General features: G+C 38.0%; 1 protein-coding gene across 3 annotated transcripts; it reads right to left on the bottom strand.

Annotated features, from left to right (window-relative positions):
- Nucleotides 1–3,014: 3,014 nt before the first annotated feature.
- Nucleotides 3,015–20,848, bottom strand: gemin2 (gem (nuclear organelle) associated protein 2). Of its 3 annotated transcripts, XM_048600387.1 has the most exons (8): nucleotides 20,711–20,848; nucleotides 20,257–20,341; nucleotides 18,647–18,736; nucleotides 17,977–18,036; nucleotides 12,792–12,911; nucleotides 8,789–8,833; nucleotides 4,819–4,887; nucleotides 3,015–3,179 (listed from the first exon to the last, which is right to left on the bottom strand). In XM_048600387.1, exons 1-8 carry the CDS (start codon nucleotides 20,827–20,829, stop codon nucleotides 3,030–3,032), a joined length of 738 nt encoding a protein of 245 aa, XP_048456344.1. In that variant the 5' UTR covers nucleotides 20,830–20,848; the 3' UTR covers nucleotides 3,015–3,029. The 3 variants fall into 3 exon arrangements, with proteins under 3 accessions (XP_048456344.1, XP_048456346.1, XP_048456345.1); XM_048600389.1 differs by lacking the exon at nucleotides 12,792–12,911; XM_048600388.1 differs by lacking the exon at nucleotides 8,789–8,833.
- Nucleotides 20,849–21,421: the final 573 nt, after the last annotated feature.

The following is a 21,421-nucleotide window of genomic DNA, read 5'->3' on the forward strand; positions in this document are numbered from 1 at the left end:
CTTTTCATACAGAGGATGGTGCTTGTATGGAATGAGCTGCTACAGGATGTGGTGGAGGCTGGAACAGTTACAACATTTAAAAGGCATCTGGATGGGTATATGAATAGGAAGGCTTTAGAGGGATATGGGCCGAGTGCTGGCATATTAGATTGGATTATTTTGGATGTCTGGTTGAGATGGATGAATTGGACCGAAGGGACTGTTTCCATGCTGTACAGCTCTATGACTCTACGACATCCATCAGAACCCAGGCACTTGTTGGTCCACAGCTTTAACAATTTATACAGTACCTATTCACTGGTGACTGTGATTTTCTTGAGTTCCTCTCCCAATTTTCTGATTAATCAATCCTTATGGCATGTTACTTCTTTGGTCTATAGTGAAGACTGATGCAAAATATCTGTTCAATCCATCTGTCATTTCCTTATTTTCGGCCATTAATTCTCAAACCTTGCTTTCTATTGGACCAAAGCTCACTTTGTTCACTCCTTTTCTTTCAGTATTTCTAGAAACTTACTATTTGCTTTTTTATTTCTGGTTAGATTTCTCTCCTAATCAAATAATTTCGTCCTAAATGCTTTGATTCTTTGCCGTTTTTTAGACTCAGATTTATCGTCTGACCTGCCTGACAATTGTCTTTGTACAATTAAATGCTTTTTCTTGAAGTTTGATACTATTATTTCTATATTTCTAGTTAACCAGGGAATTTTTCTTACTTGCTTCAATATGTCTATTCTACATACTTTGAAATGTCCACTTAAATGTCTGCCACTGCATCTCCACTGACCTGTCCTTGAACTTAATTTGACAAGTCACTTTAGTCAACTTTGCTTTCATGACCTCTTAAATGTCCTTATTTAAATTAAAAAGAAATTCTCAGACCTACTGCTCTCTGATTCAAACTGACTGTAAAATTCAGTCATATTATGCTCAATGCTATCTAGGGGTGCCTTCAATTGGAGATCATTAATTAATCTTGTTGTACAGAATGAGAACTAGTATAGGCTGTCTCTGGTTGGTTCAAGAATAGTTTGTTCTATGAAATTACCCTGGAAAAAAAAAATTATGAACTTGTCATCTAGGCTACCTTTGGCCATCTGACTTTTCCAGTCAATATTCAGGTTAAAATTTCCTATTAAAATTTCCCACTGCCTTTCTGACAAACTCATTATTTCTTCCTTTATGCCACTCTCTTGTGGTTACTGTTAGGGAGTCTTTACACCAATCCCACATGTGACTTCTTTATCATTTCTCATTTCTACCCAAACTAATTCCACATCTTAGTTTCCAGAACTGAAGTCATCTCTCCATATTGTGCAAAATCAATTATTAACCAACAAAGCCACCTCTCCACTTTTTACTACTGTCATTCCAAAGTGTTCTCTATCCTTCAAGATTCAGGTTCCAATCAATGTCATCTCATGTCTCTGTAATGGCTATCAGATCACGCTTATTTATTCCTATCTGCATTTTCTGTTCATCTATTTTGTATTCTGCTAAGAGCCTTTAGTTTACACTTTATAACCCTCTTCACAAATTTAAGTCTTAGCTGTTGGTTGAGATTCATACTCTATCCTTTCCTGTCATGATCTGTTTATCATTTACCGTATTAATACCTTTCTCTTTTGCTTTGACTGTACTCTTTCATTTACCACATCTTCCCAAATTTGATCTCTTGCCTCCACTATTCAATTTAAAAACCTCACTACTTCCCTAGTTATGGCGTTAGGAAAATAGACCACAATGAAAACAGACCAAGTGGAGGCACATAAACTCCAGCCCATAAAGTTTCTGAAGAATCAATACCTGCGAATTTGCAACATATAAAATGAACCAAGCTGTTTATCATTTCTCTGCACTAGCAATTTCAGAAGCACTCCCATGTTCTCCTGGCTTTATGTTAAGGTAGGTTAACTTATTAAGGGTTAATAAAAGATGGTAGGTGTAATTAGTTTACAGAGGAGCCACAATCTGACTTAATACTGAAACAGGCTAAGAAACTGAATTTACTATGCTCTAATGATCGGTTTGCTGATGGATAGACATGAAATCAGTAACTTTATTTTTAAAAAACCCAGTGCACATTAAGTGTTCCCAGGAAGTGCCTGCACTCTTTTGAGCAGTCTTCATCTTTCAAAAGCATATACTGAAAATAATTGAAATAATTGAAAATTGAAATAACTGAAAATAATTGAGAAATTAATGTCATGTAATTCCTAATTTCTTGAATGGTTCAGGCAGCAGCAAATGATTTATAGATGAGGAGAGCCCCAGATTCATTCCCTCATCTGTCATGCAATCTTAGTAAGGACACTTCTAAATGGGTCTCAGTATCCACAGTTTGGTGCAAGAAATAATCCAAATAAATCTGACTCTCAGCTGTTGGAAGTACAACAGCAGACAATGGTTGAGGACTTGCTCAGGCTCAGCTGCAAGGATCCATATAAACCACTAATGACACTGTCTGGACTTAGGAAGAATAGCTGTTTGGGAAGGTGATTATTTAAAAATAAAGAAAGAAAAAATTAAGAAATTCAGAAAAGGGAGAAAACCATAAGGACAAAAAGAGGTTGGGGGTTGGATAAATACGGTTCAGAAGTTTCACTTCCTATTTATCATCCTTCATTGACAGAACCTCAGAGACAGATATACCCCAGTTCTTTAACCTATTGCTGAAATATTGCATCAATCTCATTTAACTGTATCCTCTTGTGCAGCAGAAATTTTGTTATTCCTAATGGTAATATCCCTTTTTTACCCCAGATCTGTCACTGCTGTTTGTTGCAGTACAAATACAATGAAGCTCTTATTTACTGTGCTCTGGAGTAATAGAATGTCGACTCACACCTGCAATAATATGCTCAGTAATTAACTGCAGTAAATGTATTTTTGGCTTTGCAACTGTAAACCAATATCTACATGTACACACATAGGACACTGTGCCACAATTATACTAAATATATATATTTTGATGATGAAAAGTGTAAGGAGGATGAAGTTCCAACATTGAACAAAGCTATTTTAAAATTTCATGCATTTACTATATTTCCTGTAGAAAAAAAACTTACTAGTTTAGCACGAACTGCAGAGCATCTTCTAGCCAGTTGTCGAATAAGTGAATGGGCCTCGGGTAGTAATGGCTTTTCTATACAGGCTAACAGTGCATACAACCATCTGCCCTGTGAAAAAAATTGAAACACAGTATTGACACAGCAAACTACACACAAGTCTATAGTGGTCATGACCTTCACAATGAATTGGTAGACTATCCTTGGAGCATAGTGTACAATTTTTGGTGTTAAAAGGGTCAACGTTGCATAGATGTTAGTTTGGCGAAGCACAAAAAGAATAAACTATTGAGAAAGATTAAAAGTTCTTAAGCTCTAGAACCTATTTGGGTAGTCATTAGATAAGGATCCTACCAGACTCTTTGCAATCTATGTTAATAATCTACAAATGATATCAGCAGCACAGTCCACTGAGACTTTTCCTAATGCTAGGGCCATATGAGAAAGAAAACTAGAATCTGAAATTTAGGTGCACTGGGAGAATGTTCACAAGACTTTGCTTTTTCCATAAACTTATTGGGCCAGATTTTCTGACGAGTGGCAGTTTCATGTAGATTGCCACTCAGGCCAATCCTTTTTTATGAAAGGAGGGGGCTCTGCATTTGAGAGGAGATTTCGCTCAGGTCTCCCTCAGGAATGGGTAGCCTTATTTCCATTCTGACAGTTCTTTTGTAGAGTAGGCAAACCTCAGCCCCCTTTTCCACAGCAGTCAGCAACCATAGTCTGACATTTCGAAGTCCTGACGTCCACTTTAACAGCTTCTGTCAAGTGTAGGTGCATAAGTTAAGTGTGGCCAAGTCCCCAAGTGCAACTTTTATCTGACAACCGGCCAGTGGAAAGTCTATCCTAAGGTTTCAACTTTCTCCCCCACATCCTTTTTTTCAAACTTCTTCCCCCTTTTTTTACAATCAAACTGTTCAGAGATGTTATGACATCCTTTTGGAGCAGGTGAGACTTGAACTTTGGACACTGTCACTGAGCCACAAGAACCCACCTCAAACGGCCACCACTCTCATAGCAATTTTCTTTAATTAATGATTCAATCCATTTTGATTGCTGTAATAAATTTAGCATCAATCACACCATTGGCAAAGCTTGTTCATATACCATATTCTACCTCTCAATTTATGTTCTTATCTTGAGATCATGGCCATCTGATCTCAATTTATCAATTGTGAAAAAACCTTGTCTATTCCTTTTATCATTCTGAATGCCTCCATAAAATCCTACTCAAACCTAGGGTAGTTATTGATTCAGATTTTCCCTGCAACTCACATCACCCAATCCTGTTATCATCCTGGTAAATTTTGCTAAGGTGAATCCAGAATATTGGTTAAAGGTAAACTAGGTTAGAAAACAAAAACTATTGCATGGTAACAAAAAAAACATAATTCCTTAAATGGTAAGCCAATAGAGTCAAACACATTAACGAAGTTGAAATCAATTGGAAACTAAGCTAGTTTGGGTGTACCTTAACAATAAAAAAGTTTAATAGAATTCTAATATGCAATTGATTTCTTGATCAGACAGATCATAGTTAATATAAGGTCAGTAGCTGTTGCCTTTGCTGCTGCTGCATTGCATTGGTAGACCAAGCAGTAGAAGATGGAAAAAAGTTTTTTGATGCCTCAAGTAAATTATGCACATCTATGATTTATGGTCATCTACAGCAACAGGCAGTATGCCAAAGAAGATACTTCCAACTGATTTTAAAACAATCTATGTAGACCAGAGGGAAGTAATCACTTACTAATTCTGGATATAATTTTTTATCTCCAAACCAGTTAATGAGATACTCCAATGTGTTAAATACAGTGGGCTGGAAAAAAAGTAAAAACAAATTATGAATATTCTTGCAAAAGTTACACAGAAACAAGTGACTGAAGCAGAGTTAAATCTAACACAGGAAGCACAGGCTATCTTGTGAGTTTTAACAAAACAAATATCAAGTACTGATTCATGTGTTGCTAAAACTGGAAACTAATTAAGCATAGTTATCCAATTAATAAATCACAATGCAGGCTATCCTCGTCTAAGTATTGGAATACCATGGACTGAAAATATAAACCAGTATCTAAGAACATTTACTTAGTATATAAATAAGCTTGGTGATGAACACATTTAAAAAGAAACCAGCATTGTGAAATGAACAAAAACAGTTAAATGCTAGAAAGATTCTTTAATTTCTGAAAAAGACAAAGACACTCATATTTTGCAATATTTTACACGTGAAATATTACTGGGAAACTTTACACATAAGGTGTTCATATTAGTTTAAGTTTTCCCTGAAATTGATTATTACATCTCCACACACATACAGACCACTTAATCAGAAGCCAATTATGGTACAGCTCAGAGTCAATTTTAGTCACTGATAGAACTCATGGGTGATCAGTTTGTTCCTTAATAACCTTAAGTAACTGATAAAGATAGTCAAGAACCTTCTAAGTTATTGAGATACCCAATATAAACGCTGAGAGAGTATCTGGGTAGTGTTGCTGCTCAACTGTTGAGAGATTCTATTTAATAAAACAACCAAATAATTTAAAAATAGCTGCTCCTTCAACAACTGAGTAAGGGAGGCAATACAACAACCTATGGATCTACTTCAGCTATTAAATGTTTTCAAGATAGAGGAATAATGCAATAACTCGGTGGGTACATATTTATTAAGTGAAAAACTTCCTAATGGTGATACTTGTGCTGCGTCTGAAGATAAAACTTCATTGTATTTAATTTGGGGTCACTACTTCATAGTAATGAAGTTAAATTGCATTTAACAGAAGAAAAACTAGGATATTACAGGGATGCTGGAGATTTTTTTCAAGTCTTCAGGTATTCGAGTTCCATAATTTTAAGGAGAGGATTATATAATGCATTGCAAACCACAAAACATTGCTGATGTACTTTAAATGTTGGAAATAAAATTTATTTTAACAAACATATGCAAAATAGAATGAGGGAAAGATTGAATACCAACATTTCATCAACAAATTAAAAGTGTTCAGTTCAATTTACAATTCTTCAGATGATAAAGCATCCCATGACAGCAGTCAAGATCTCGATATCATGTGTCATTAGGGCCAGATAATAATCAACTCCAAGAAGAGACAGTTTAAACATCTCCCCATACCCTTCAAAGCAACATAATCAATCATCAAATACCCAACAAGGAATATCCTGGGTTTATCACCAGAAACTTAACTAGACCAGCCCCACAAACTCTGATCAATACAGCAATGGGGAATTCTGCCGCAGGTAACTAAACTGAATCTTTGAAGTGTGGAAAAACACCTACAATGCACAAGTCAGGAGAGTGATGTTAAAATCTACCACTTGTGAGTGCAACTTCAACGCCACTAAAGAATTTTGACACCTTCAAGGACAAACAACCTAAATGATCAGCACCCTATGCACCTAATACGACGTAACTCCAATTGTCCATTTACATGGTGCACTTTCAACTTGCCCAAAGCTTTTTCTCCAGAAGCTTCCAATTCAACATCTATCAGCAAGGACAAGAGTGATACAGGCATAGGAACACTACCATCTGCAGGATTTCCTCTAAGTCACACACTGTTATGATTCAGAAACACAGGTAGAGTGCATCTCAAATTCAGCTACCCAAAAAAACAGGGTTATGCAAAAACTGGATATTGTTCTCTTGGGCACCATTCCCAGAGTAAGTGCAGGAATGAAGAAACTACTGTCAAGCTGATCCCAGAAAACAATCAGTGAGAGAGTTGTGTGCACACAGGACCCTCGTGATTGCAGCACATCAGCCATTTCTCCCGGTCTCAACTTTTACAGTTCAAGCAAATACTCTTTTCCTGCAAGAATTATTCCAATGTAAGATTAATAGATGTTTAATCATTTGCCCAATCAAAATTTTAAAGCTTCAATGGCTTTGCTCACAATGGTTATGAGGCCTTGTACCTTTTAAGCACTCTTGTCTTGTGATCTACAAATTGTGCAATAGAGACGATTTGTGTGAAGGAGCTGGTTGCAAATCAAGGACAATCTGAAATCTGACACGATCTTGGTCCTGAGATTGCCAAAGTTGGGTGGCTATTAGATATCATCATTTGTTCATTGATGGTGGGCCAAAGTTTTAGATGTCCTTATCCAACAGTATTTTGGGAGTACTGTGACCACAGGTGACACCACACTTCCTGAAAAACAATAAAGCCTGCCCTGTTGGCTACACACTAATAGAAACAATCTATGTTCTAAAATTTCACTGTGTGAAGAAATTCTCAGCCTGTCATTCAATTTTCAAAACTATAATCTTTTGTTCTTCACCCTCAACTACAGAAAATAATTCTGCAGTAACCACCCAATCAAAATCCTTGATAATTTTAAAACTGAATTGAATATCATTTTAATGTTTGGTGCTCTAGTTAAAACATTCCAGTGTTTTAAGTTTCTCTTTGAAACAGCTATGCTTTTAGTTCCTTGCCATCGTCATGGTGCATCTGCACTGTAAGCTTTCTATGGCTTTAATATTCTATTCAATTTAGATGCACAAAAATACAAAAAAAATGTTTATTAATAATCGACATTACTTCTTCATTCTTACACTCCTTAAAAACACTGAAAATTTACTCGGCCTACAGGCATACTTTCAGAGGTTAATGTAATTAAATCTCTAGGCATATATGTTTACCTTTGCTTTTCACTATCTTTCCCTTGAGGTTACACATCATTATTCCTTTAGGATAATTTTAATGCACATCTCAGGAAAGGCAGGAGAGTAATTCATTTGTCCAAAAAGGGGTTCTAAAAAGCTACAAATGCATCCATTTCGATTTAACCAGGGTGGATGTAGGGTTGGGAATCAAAATAAATGACACATAATGCCTCAGCTTTTCTCAGCTATCTGGATGCAACACCTCCAGCGAGAGTTTCCAGGAACTCTGCCAGATCCAAGAGGTCATGTGCTTTTCCAACATGACTTGGGGATCAGGAGGAAGAAATGCTTACCAACTTTCCTCCATAAACTTGCAACAGCCAGCTGATACCATCCCAATCTCCATTTCTCCCTCTGCCCTGTAATATCCTCACTCTCCCCCGTGTGATCTTATAGCCAAGTGCAAGAGGCAATCCTAAATACAGCAAGCCTGGCACTGGATGATTTATAATAAAACACCCCCATGTTTATTAAATTATATAAGGTAGCAAGTATTACTTTAGTAAGGTATTATTGTGTCCTCAGGAAAGTTCAGGCAAATTTGATTTTAATTAATCGTAGTTTGACAAATTAGAATGGAAGGCCAGAATGCAGCTTGGAAACATTCTACATTTTAAAATTATTTTCCACCCATAACAAAGCTGGACATCTGTGTGCAACCTGTGTTGTTCTGATGCACCTTGTTAAAAACATATTGCTTGTGGATTTCCAATGATGTTGTTCAAATAATGTACTCAAAGAATTAGCTTTTATTTAAAACATGCAGTATTTTAAGATGCAGTACTGTTGCTGCAAGGTCACATGATAGAAGTATTTTAATATGCACAACTTCAAAGGTTAGAAGTCATTTATTGCTTGGTTTAGAAACTTTTTAGGTTAGAATATAGTTGCAGTTCAGAAAGCCTTCACATTTTAAGATTATATAACTTGAGATTGTAGATGAAGACTTTAGTCTTTACACCAAAATTTCTCAGAAGATCAGCATGTGAACACTGCTAAAAAGCAAACAAAGTGTGAAATCTACACATACCTGACTCATTCTGCTGACAATGCTCAACAAGGGAGGAAATCCTACCTGCAAAATAATCAACGGCCTATAGTAATTTAAACTCATCACATTAATAAAACAGAAAACAAAAATCTAAATAATACCAATGGCAAACTCCAAAAGTATTAGCATGCATAAGAGATGCAAACAACAATTACATCTCACCATACATGTTTCGTATAATATTTCTGATAATCACAAGATAAGGATTTCACAGATTCCCAGTTAGGCCCCAGCAGGTGAACCTAAAGAAGCTGCACAACAACACATTGGGACTAGAATTTTCATACGATGGTTGCTGACAAGACAGTGGGGGACCTGTATTGGGTTTGGGAATGCATTACAATCTGTAACAGGCTTTGCTATTCTCTTCAATTTAGCCATAACATTAGCATCTCCCTCTCTGGGCCCTCCAGCTAATCACAGGACAGATACAGCTTATCAGCCTGCCTGTCAAAGAAAAGATGTTTACTTAAAAGGGGTGCCAAGATAGGTTAGAATGGCTGAACTATAATTTTTGAAGCTGCAGTAGCAGAAGATGGGAGAGGAGACTTGAGAAGGTTTTTTTACATGCAGTTTCTGCTGTAAGATTCAAAGGTCTACACTAAGGTGATCTTGCCCGCAAATGGGAGGAAGTGAACAACCTCTCCAGCTAAGGAGGTGTGCATAACAGAAGCCAAGTTACTCAGGAGGAGAAATGTGGTCACTGTAATTACAGATGCAATTGGAGACAGTGCACCAATTAGTTTCAGAATCTTAGGAGGGCAGGAAAGAGGAATTGTTTAACCTCTTTAGGTGCCAAACCTACGTTCTTGACTTTGCAGCATTGTCCTGAGGAGTGCTCAGGAAGAGAAAGGAGGTGCCTTTCAAAGTGCAGCTCGACTCATTCATGTTTCACTTAGACACGTTCTATTCACCTCTTACACTGATGCCTCACAGTAACTCTCCGCAAATATCTATTCTTCCTAGACACAAACAATTACTCATAACTTTCTAAATAAAAACCAAAAGAACTGTGGATGCTGTACATCAGGAACAAAAACAAAGTTGCTGGAAAAGTTCAGCAGGTCTAGCAGCATCTGTGGAGGAGAAAACAGAGTTAACGTTTCGTGTCCGGTGACCCTTCCTCAGAACTGAGGGTCACCGGACCCAAAACGTTAACTCATAACTCTCTGCTTGATAAGAGACCACACTTCAGGGACAAGTAGAGACTTACAGTGGATGGCATGAAGCAATTGGTTGTGGCCCTCCAGTGATAGGCACTTTGACAGCTGCTGGCAATATGTGCCCATCTACTCCATTTGGAAGAAGATTTTTTTCCAGGATGCTATGTGTCAACAGCAATCTGCTATGAATGCCTGAACCTCTTGGTGCTTACATGTATCAAAAGACCAATTCTCTGCCCGTATACCCAGTTTTCTGGGTCTTACTTTCTTGGTGTGGATCTGTGCAGCCAACCTCTCTGTACTGTGACCGGCATGTCGCTGAGGAGAATACAGTTGGTGCTGGTGTGGTTTCTTTTGATCTTTATCAGAGTGCAAGGTAGAGCCATGCTGTGGTAAAGCCTGTGGAAAGTGCAGTTGAAGGGAAGTGAAGTGCAAATGAGTTTTTTTTCTAAATTTGCTCATGGGACATGGGCATTGCTGACTGGTCAGCATTTATTGCCAGTCCTCAGTTGCCTTTATGGGGAGTTGTCTTCTTGAACTGTTGCAGTCCATGTGATGTAGATTGACCCACAATGCTCTTAGGGAGGGAATTCCAGGATTTTGACCCAGTGACAGTGAAGGAGTGGTGAAATACTTTCAAGTCAGGATGGCGAGTAACTTGGAGAGGAACTTGCAGGTGGTCTTGTTCCCACGTTTGCCCTTGTCCTTCTCGATGGAAGTGGTCATTGGTTTGGATGGAGGAGTAGTCCAAGGATCTTCTGTGTATTTTTGCAGTGCATCTTGTAGATAGTATACACTGCTGGTATTGAGCGGTGGAGGTGGCGGGAGTGGATGTTTGTGAATGTGGTGTAACTCAAGCTGACTGCTTTGTCCTAGATTGTGTCAAGCTTCTTGAGTTGTTGGAGCCGCACTCTTCCAGGCAAGTGGGGAATATTCCATCCAACTCCTGACTTGAGGCTTGTAGATGGTGGACAGGCTTTGGGGAATCAGGTGGTTAGTTACTCACTGCAGTATTCCTATCCTCTGACCTGCTCTTGCAGTCAGTTCAGTTGAGTTTTGGTCAATGGTAACCCCAAAGATATTGATAGTGGGGGATTCAGTGATGGTAACACCACTGAATGTCAAGGGTGGTGATTAAATTGTCTCTTATTGCAGATGGTCATTGCCTGGCATTTGTGTGGCGAATGTTACTTGCCACTTGTCAGCCCAAGCCTGGATATTGTCCAGGTCATTCTGCATTTGAACATGGACTGCCTCAGAATCTGAGGAGTCGCGAATGGTGCTGAACATTGTGCAACTATCGGCGAACATCCCCACTTCTGATGCTATGACGGAGGGACGGTTGAAATGACTTCCAAGAAGTTGGTAATCACCTGTCAAGCAATGAAAGCGTCCGAGAAAAGTGTGTTATAAGTAGGCTATTACCCGGCCATGGCTTGAACTTTTCTATTTCACTGATCAAAGGCTTCCTAGTCTCACCTGACTGGCCCTGGTGAGTTACTGACAACTGAGGAAGTAGATATTCTGGCTGTAAAGCCAGTGTGTTTGGTTAAAATTGCAGTTACCCATTCACATATTTATATTACTTAACCAACAGCTGTACATCAGTTTGGGATGTGGAACCAATGTACTTTTACAGGATTTAATTCCTCACACATACCCCGACCTAGTCCCCACCCTTGTTTAGAAAAAAATGTCACCCACCATTGAGGAGAGAGATTTGTGAAACTGAGTTTCTTAAGTAACTTCTCTCTATACTACTCGAAAATATAATATACACCCATGTTTTACAAACAATTTCCGTAATGAGATATTTTGCACCTTAAATTGCTGCCTTTTACTATGGCACACACTGCTTTCTGCTGTTTCCTTTGCAAGTCACATTATCCTGACTCCTTTCGGTACTCATACTTAGGCATCTGTTATAACAAATGTTCCAGACCCACACACTGAATGTGAAAGTGTCTGCACTTGTCCTGATGAATAAATACTGTGCCTTGTGATTGCCAAATCTGGACGAGGGTCATTTCACAACAGACCTGCTACTATATTGGCAGGATACTGGACATGCAACACATATGAAGAGCATCCAGCTGTTATGCTTCTACCTTTGATATGCATCCTTCTCTTGCAGCCATAAAACAAATACACCAGCAGCTGGCACTAGTAATTTATATTTGCTGAAAGGCTCGAATGTTACTGATGCCAGATGTTCATTAATTCACCAAAGCTTCAGTAGCATGCCTTCCAATAGCGCAGTCTACTTTACGATCCTAAGACCCATTTGCAAACAACTGCATCAGCTAATAGTTTTTTCATGTTCAATACCACTGGCTATTATGTCGACAGGCAGAGGTAAAAAGTTGCAGTTATATAGCAAGTGATCACATTTCTCAAAGCACCTCATTTAAATGAATTATTTCTAAGGATAGTGATAAATGTAATCTTGGTTTTGTTTTGATGATCTTCAGGTCAATACTCTGTCCTAAGTAGGAAAATACACATAAATTTGCATAGTAATATATTCTTATGCTTGACAACTAGGACAAGATTGGTGTCAAAACTTCTAATAAACTTAACTGAACTAGCATCCCTGCAACAGCAACCTGACTACATTGCATTTCTAATAGAAAGGGTTCAAATGAAACCAAGAACAGTGCAAAAAAAAACTAATTCTTCATTATTTTCATCAATTCCATGTATAAAAAAGATCTAATTTCTTTAGCTTAACACAAAGGTTTATTTGATGCTAATCCCCAATGTGCAGAGGCAGTTGATTTCAAATTTTGCTATTTAGATGTAAATAATAAATTAATTACCTGCACATAGTCAATTCCTGGGCTATCAGTCTCACTAGTGTTTGGTGATACAGATGAATCAAAGTATAATTTTTCTCCAAGACAAAACTTTTTCCATCCTTCTTCATCATCAGGTGCTGGCTGTGAAGTTAACAGGGATTTCAAATAATTCAGAAAAAAAAAGTTTAATTGTCTTCAAGGAAACTCTATCTGTTTAAATAAAAATGATATGTCAATCTTTGAATCAGTGAGAATGTTACATGAAAGGGGCCATCCATCTTTATGTTAAATATTAGTACATGGGATGTGGACATCACTGGCTAGGCCAGTATTTATTGACCATCCCTACTTCCCCTGGAGGTGGCGGTGTGCTGTCTTGTTGAACTTTATGCAGTCTTTTGTGTGCAGATACATCCAGTGTTGTTAGGAAGTGAGTTCCAGAATTCTGACTGAGCAACAATGAAGGAACAATAATATAATCCCAGCTCAGAATGGTGTGTGTCTCGGAGGAGAACTTGTAGGTGGGCGTGATTCCATGCATCCGCAGTGCTTATCCTTTCAGGAGATAGATACCACAGATTTAGTTGGTGCTATAAAACAAGCCTTGGTGAATTACATCACTGGATACTATACATGGAGCTACTGCTGTCACTCAATGTTTAAAATGGTGGATGCAGTGCCGATCAAACAAGTGCTTTGTCCTTGGTGATGTCGAATTTTCATTGTTGTTGGATCAGCACTCATCTGGGCAAGCGGAGAGTATTCCATCATGCTCATCATTTGTGCCTTGTGGATGGTGGACAGGCTTTGTGCAGTCAGGAGGTGAGTTACTCGCTTCAGAATTCACAGTCTCTGACCTGCTCTTGAAGTCACAGCATTTGTGTGTCTAATTTAGTTCAATTCTTGGTCAATGGTAGTCCCCAGAATGTTGATCGTGTCGGATAAAGCAATGATATCGCCATTTAACATCAGGGGCAAATGGTTAGATTGTCTAGTTGGAGATGGAAATGCATGGCATTTGCATGGTGGAAGTGTTACTTTCATTTATCGCAAACCCAAGCCTAGAAGTTCTCCGGATCTTCCTGCTTGTAGACACGATTCTTTCAGTATGAGGAATCAGGAATGGTGCTGAACATTGTTCATTGATGATAGCATATTCTGATATTATGATGGAAGGAAGGTCATCGATGAAGCAGCTCAAGATGATTGAATCTATGACAACACCCCTAAGGACTCCTGCAGTGATTCCTGGGATAGAAATGATTGACTCTCAATAGCCACAACCATCTTCCTTCAATGGGTCTGCTCTGTTGGTAGGATACGGCATACACATTGATGGTGACGGCATGTCTTATCTGTAAGTTTTTGAGTATGTGACTATAACAGCCTATCACTAGATGGCAGCAAGACATTGCTGAATGCTTTTCCTTCGTAACCAAAAGATACAATTAGCAGTTTGTGTAATGTATAGATTGGTTAAATGTAACAATGTGATTCTGACACATTTACACTACCTGCAGGAAATAAATCTACATTCACCTACTGATCACTATATCAAAGTCAGAGAGGGAGAGTATATGAACTACAGCTTTGTGAAAGCTTTGGAAGGACAGTACAAATTTTAAGATAAATAAAATATCAGGATGTCCAAAGGAAGGTGCTATTCCTTTAAAATATAATTGCCTTTAATCAGGAATAACTCCAGCCTGTAAGATACGAGGCAAGCAATAAGTTCAGCATTGAATAGGATTGAACTGAAAGTAAGAAGCTATAGGCCAGAAAATAGTCTTTGTTAGTACTGTGTTGATTGCTGCACTTAGAAACATAACTGATGTGGGTGAACAAAGCTCACTTGTTTAAAGTTCTGGTCTGTGTGTCTGATTAACCACTAATTCTGGACTTGCTTCAGCTCAGTAGATTATATAAATAATAACATTCCCACCCTATCTTCTTGAAGATGTTGATTCCCTGCTGAAGTAAAGTTGTATGGGTGACAGTCAACCTCCAGTGTTTCACCCAAATGACTGGTCTTTACATGCAATCCTGGAAACCATCTAGCGAGTAGGCAGATTATTCAATGGTGCAGCACGTTACAGACAAATCCAATACTTGTCATCTATGTCGTATCATTCAGAGGTCCTTTGCTCATCAGGAGCAAAACTCAACCGTCCTTCTCTAGTCCTATCATAAATCAACTAATTCAGTACACATTCAGAAGATTAAACTTGGAACCCACATATTGCTCAGAAGTGCTGATTAACCAGCTGATTCCCAAAACTAACCATGTGATTGATTCACTTAAGGAAAGGTTTGAAATTATGAAAAAAAGTATCAAAAGCACCAACAAAACAAAGTGCTGAAGAAACTCAGCAGGTTTGGGAGCATTTGTGGAGAGAGAAACAGAGTTAACTTTGAGTCCATTGTGACTTTTTTTCTGGACTTTGTTTTTTATCAAAATAGTGATTTACATGAGCCTAGTAAAGAGTTTAGATTTGTCAGTGCCATTTCCAGATCTGCCCTCAACAATTCCTAAACAAACTTTTGCTGCCTCCTCATTACCATGATTGAGATATGTAACCTCCTGCAGCCTCCATTACTGGATGGCTACTATGAATTAGGGCATCTAACAGCATACATAGCTAGCATACGTTCCTGCTCTTCAAAGCAGTGTCTCTCTCAAATAGATGCTGTACTGCAACACAAGTCTGAAAGAAACTGGAAACTGATGCATTCAGCTTGAAGAAAAATACAGCACCAGCTAAAGGAGAGGAGACTCCCAAATCATGTTCTTAAAGGATGTGGAAGCAAGTGGATAAGGGAAAGTGGGTTTAATGCTTAGATCTGGCCATGAGGACGGGTCATAAAGAAGACCTCATACAAGTACTCCCGTTCAATGAATGCACCTTTGCACCAGTTCTCATATCCACCAAACCACCAGGTTGTTCAGCCGCCACGGTATGACACCTCCGTCACTCACCCAGCTACACTTAACAACATTTAGAAATCATACCTAATGTTCACATATATGACCTCACCTATACACTTTGCAATTATGTCAGTCTCCTATCCTAATCTCATTGTTTCCAGACAGCTCCAGTTATTCAGGTTTTGCAATGTACATCACCAGTGTCAGGCAATAACAGACCTCTCTTATGCTAAAGGACATCTATAACACGACGTGGCACAAGCAACTCCATGGCGATGAGGGTGGGATCCACCACTCTATTCAATTACTCAGAGGACAGGTGCTCAGGATGACAGGGCCAGCAGCAACAGAGGCTGTGACATCTAATGCCACTGAGAACATTCAGGAGATGTTGGCTTAAAGCCTTATGTCCCTTCTCAACTCTCTACTCTCCCCTCTCCTCAGGTCTTTTAAACTGAAACTTACCAGTGGGGTGTTCTTGGATGTCTGGATTTCCTTCCACCTATCTCTTACCCCAACATTTCCCCTGTCCCTTTTCATACTTTATGCTTTAAGATACAAAAGATCTTCCTCCTGGCCAGCTTGAAAAGCCATGAGGAAAGGGGAAGCAAGCGTACGCCAGCAATTAGGAAGCACTGTCACTTGATCACACAATCTCAGGCACTAGGCCTGCACGTAGGTTAGAAGCTAGTGCAGAGTTGTGGTGAGTTACTGGGCAAACTGCCAGATCATGGGAAAAGGGTAGCTCACACCGCAATTCATCAGAAAGCGCAACTGTGCAAGTTCTCCTTGCACCACCACAATTTTGGCAACGCTCTTGCTACTGCCTCTTAACCAGTCAACATGGCCAATACTGAGCTGGCGAGTCCAAGGCCAGGCTCCTCAAAGTCCAGGTATAATAAAAGGTCAGGTGCAGTTTCCTCCATGAAATTCTTAATTTGTCCACCAGAAATACTTCAGCTACTGGGATAGAGCAATATTGGAAAACAAAAACTGGCAAAAGCATGTGACAAATCAGTTGAAAGTAGGGGAATTGATCTTTGAAAACTCTTAGTGGCCGTCTTCTGTAGAGAACCTTCCTCCTCTGTGTATATACTCTGATCCATGTCCTGGCCATGTTACAGATCAGAAGCCAATACAACACAGTCCCCGTACCTGGGTCAGATATGCCTCAGTTCTTGCTTCCTGAATGGATCAAAATGCCACAAACTCAGCACATTTATTTAGGCCGTGTTTGTGGAAACTAATCAAATTTTTAAAAAAGCTGCTGTAGGCAGCTCTTGTGGTGCAATAGTAGTGACCATACCGATGGTCTAGGAGGCCTAGGTTCAAATCCCACCTGCTCCAGAGGTGCATAATAACATCTCTGAAGAGGTTGATTAGAAAATAGGTTAAATAAATATTTTTTAAAAATAATAAGGTGCTCCAGGGGGGCTCTTGTGGTGTAGAGCTAGTGTTCCTACCTCCGAACCAGGAGGCCTAGGTTCAAGTTCCACCTGCCCCAAACATGTGTCATTACGTGTCTGAACAAGTTGATTTAAAAAAAAAGCTGCTGCAGCCGATCCACCCCTCACTTTTGATGGTTTGCATTGCGCATAACAGGCTTTGCTTGTAAGTACTCAATTGGATACATGCGTGTCTTTATTGGTAGTGGTTGCTAGTTTAAAAAAAAGTCGCAGTGATTTTGGTGGTGGGAAAGTGCTCAGTTGTGTGTATTAACACTTCTGATTAGAGCAAAAAAGCAAGAAAAAAGAAATAAGCTAGTGCAGGGCCCATCTTGCAGTGGAACACTTGCTATTTGTGGAGTGATGACTAAATTTATCCAATGGACTTATGTGGTCCAAATATGGTAGATGGGCATTATATCAGCTGCTCAGGTGGTATGATGTCCGGAAAGCAATGAATTAGTTGCTTCTGATGCATATAGGGGATGTCCACTCAAAACGGTACACAACATCAGAAGCAGCTGGGTGCACAGCATGCACCAGCAAAAGAGGGAGCCCTCAGCTTCAATAGCACAGTCTCCAATAGAGAGAGGAAACCAAGCTCATGCTCAAAATTTATTTCCCAAAATGTAAAATTCAAATCCCAATTTATTCTGGTTGATTTCTTGTAACATAAAGTGATCCTTTCGATGAAAATTTCAACATCAATTTTTTTCCTGCATCTATCATTCACTAACAGGTTTACAAGCCCTTTTGAAGACACATCCATTAACATTTCCACTACTAAATCGTTAATTTCAATAGAAAGGGTGTTGAATCAGTGTAAACCACATACCAACATTACATTACTGTCCAAAGGTTGTGCCTTCCAATGATCCCGGTGTTTGGCAATACTCTGGGAAATAAAGATGTAAAAAATTAACGTCTTTTTCCAAAAATACACGCATCATTGTACTGATGTTAAAACAAAAAAAAAACACCAAATATTGCTAGAAAACCCGTATAAAGTTATACTTTCAAATAAGCATTTAGCTAGTGATGATGTTTGGGACTATATTCCACACCTACAATTTATCCTGCAGCATTTCCTATTAATGTTTTGCATAATAAATTAGCACAGGGACACCCCGATGGCCACAATCATTCACTGTACATTTTCATTTTTGAATTACACATTCAAATATCAAAACAAACACCATTTTGTGAGCGTTTTTAAACCTTTTGAAACTGAATGTATTCCACTGAATTAGCTATACTGTAAACAATTTAAAATTAGAACTTGGTATGAAATGCCACAGAATCACTATATTAATATTTTGCTTATTATAATGTACTAATTAGAAGTCACAGCGTACCATGTTCAACAAGCAGCTTCTTTACTATACAACATTGCCTGCCAGCCAGATAATTAATACTGGTTTCCTACAAAAATAAATTCTGAATGCATTTTCATCACCAAGTTCTTAAATATCTACAGAAATAATTTAACAATGCAAATATTTTACCTGTCGGAGGACTGAAAAATTAGCTACTTGTTGCTGCTGCCAACGGAGACTGGGAGAAAATCCTGCAGGGGCAGGTTGACATCCTGATAGCTAAAATACATATATTACAATAAATTTATAAAATGTGCAACAACATGGTAACCTAAAATATCTATGCTTAAACTCTGATGAATGTGGGCTGCATTTTTACAGCTGAGCAGCGATGGACTGGGCGACTCAATTCCTCACATGACAATGTAACTATATTTATTTTTTATGATGTAATAGAACAAATTTTACAGCTGAGCAGGGATGGACTGGATGATTCAATTCCTCATATGACAATGTAACTATATTAATTATATTTATGTTTTATGATTTTAATATTTTCTGTTTGAAAAAAATCAATTAAAGAAAGTAACAATAAGAGTGGAGCTGCGCTATTTGACAGATATGGCAAAAAATTAAATTGACTTCAACACAGTGCATTTTGAGCACCTGCTTAGGCTTCTGAATTGCAATCCACAGCTTTTTTTTTTAAAGAGATTAAGTTTTCACTTTTGGGGGCAGAATGGGAGGGCATAGAAAAACGTTGTGGCAATTTGAATAAAATATTCAACATGATTTTGGATAAGACTACAGTATCTCATCACGTAAATAGATACAATGACAATATAATATTTAAACTTTTCAAAATCATTTGAGAGGAAAAAAACTGTGCATTATTTTTGCCACAATCCTACAAGACCATGCGTACATTTCAAAATAAATCCATTCTAGTCATGGTCAATGTACAAGCCCAATTTATGTTTAAACTGTACATAAGATGGCCAAAATTTTATTAAATATTTTCATTGCTGAGTTAGATCTTTGATTGACAAGGCATCTAAGTGTTATACGGGAAACAATGGAGTAAGACCATAATCAGAAAGCCATTATCTCATTGCTGCTGGCTCAATGGGCCAATTAACCTACTTGTGTTCCAGTTTCAGATGATCTGAAAATCACGTGCACAACACTAAAGGACAAAAAGCTTAAAAGCAAGTATCGAAAAAAAACAGGCTCAGATGAAAATAATATTTTTTGTTGTTTCATTAAGAAAAACATGCATCTATCAGTTCCTTGGTTACTTTTAAAGTACTGTACCAACAATTATTTCAAAGCACAATCACTATTGTCAAGCAGGAAATGTACGCATACCTAGATCCAAACAACTCGTGAATGGATATCCAGTTAACTTATTTGGATGAAATTTATTAAGAGAGAAATGTTGGTCAGGATACTGATAAAACTCTTTAATCTTCTCTGAAAAGTCATTTTCCTAATGTGACATACAAAACGTCTAAAACTATAATAAATGCTCAGCACTACAGAAAAGCATGTCTAAAAATGTATTTCCTTGGGCAAATTAAGCTACTTTTCTTTCAATTTCTCTTTAAGAAACAGTTCCTACTGTGAAGATAGAGCCAATTTTCCTCAATCAGTTTCATCTTTCTGCTAAATTTTATGTATTGATATAGACTGATACTACAGAAATAAAAGTGGACAAGAAACAATTAAAAATATAAACATGCTCTTTCCAAACAAATTTCGTACGGTTTTCATGTAATATATCAAATTATTGTACTTACCGAGACATTCACTGTTGGATTCCGTTTCAACTTTCTTGGGTCAATTTTTGCCACTACTACTTCAGGACATCGAGAAGCTTCAATCCTGAGTGCAAAAATTAAAACAATTTCTAAATTACAATGTGTAGGTTAAACTAAATAACGAACATGAACCAAAATCGTGCAGTTACTGATTTCGTACTTAGCAATTTTCACCTGAGTTACATTTGAATGTCTGCTCTCATCCCCATGATCATGTGTCACCTATTGCAGTGATATCTTCCCAGCCCGCTACTAATGCCATACTAGGATGACAAATGGTACAAGGCACAAGCTGTATTTGATTTAAATCTAAACTATAATAGAACATTTACAACTCATGTTACACGGAATACAAAAGTCTTCACAAGGAAGACTTTTCAACTCATATCAAATATTTAATTGCAATTTTGGCAATTTTTCCACTTTTACTTACTGAACTCTTTTCAAGTATTCCTGGGGTGTTCTGGGTGGCACACTAGGATCAAAGTCTTCAATGGTATCCCAGTCATCCACAGGCAATTGCCTGGGCATCAAATCTTCTTCAAAATTCATTGCTGTCACGCTTTTCTCCACACTATTTAAAAAAAGTTAGACTTATATCTAATTCACCAGAGTGATAAAATTCACTATCTATGAAAATTAAACACTGGAGCAAGAGTTTAGAACTGAAGAACTTCAGAACAGAAAAACAATGAAGCATCATCACTCCCTGCAGATATATTTTAAGAAAACAGTTCAGTTTCTGACCATCTTAAATTTTTAGATCAGTTTGCATTTGAAAAGTTGAACTGTAAAATACACATTACAGTCAGTGATTATGATATCTGAATAATCAGGTACTTAACAGTCTGTATTTCATTATTAAAGACTTTTCACATGTTTGGATGAGTATCCACTTAAAGCATCATCCTGGTTTGGTACCTGATTTATGACCAAACCTACTGAAGGTACCTATACTATTTCACAGGAAGAAATGGATCCAAAACGTCAAAAAAACTGGTTTAAAAGCAATTAGAAGTATTTTGATTTGAGAGTGAAATTCTCAGTGTTGTTTGTATCAGTGATTCAAACAGAAATTAACACACCAAAACAAAAATTGTAAGTCACAGTGGATGCTGTCCTTCCTCTAAAAGAAAGTTGAAGA

This window comes from Rhincodon typus, chromosome 8, assembly GCF_021869965.1.
Source record: "Rhincodon typus isolate 14 chromosome 8, sRhiTyp1.1, whole genome shotgun sequence".
In the NCBI taxonomy this organism is placed as follows: domain Eukaryota; kingdom Metazoa; phylum Chordata; class Chondrichthyes; order Orectolobiformes; family Rhincodontidae; genus Rhincodon; species Rhincodon typus.

What these genes read in the sequence shown, in the direction of transcription:
- gemin2 (XM_048600387.1), bottom strand. Translation starts at nt 20,829, where the DNA reads ATGAATTTTGAAGAAGATTTGATGCCCAGGCAATTGCCTGTGGATGAC. An exon ending in GAATACTTGAAAAGAGTTCA is followed by an intron (nt 20,342 to 20,710) that starts GTAAGTAAAAGT and finishes TTTTGCACTCAG; the next exon opens with GATTGAAGCTTCTCGATGTC. An exon ending in CAGGAATTGACTATGTGCAG is followed by an intron (nt 8,834 to 12,791) that starts GTAATTAATTTA and finishes ATTATTTTGCAG; the next exon opens with GTAGGATTTCCTCCCTTGTT.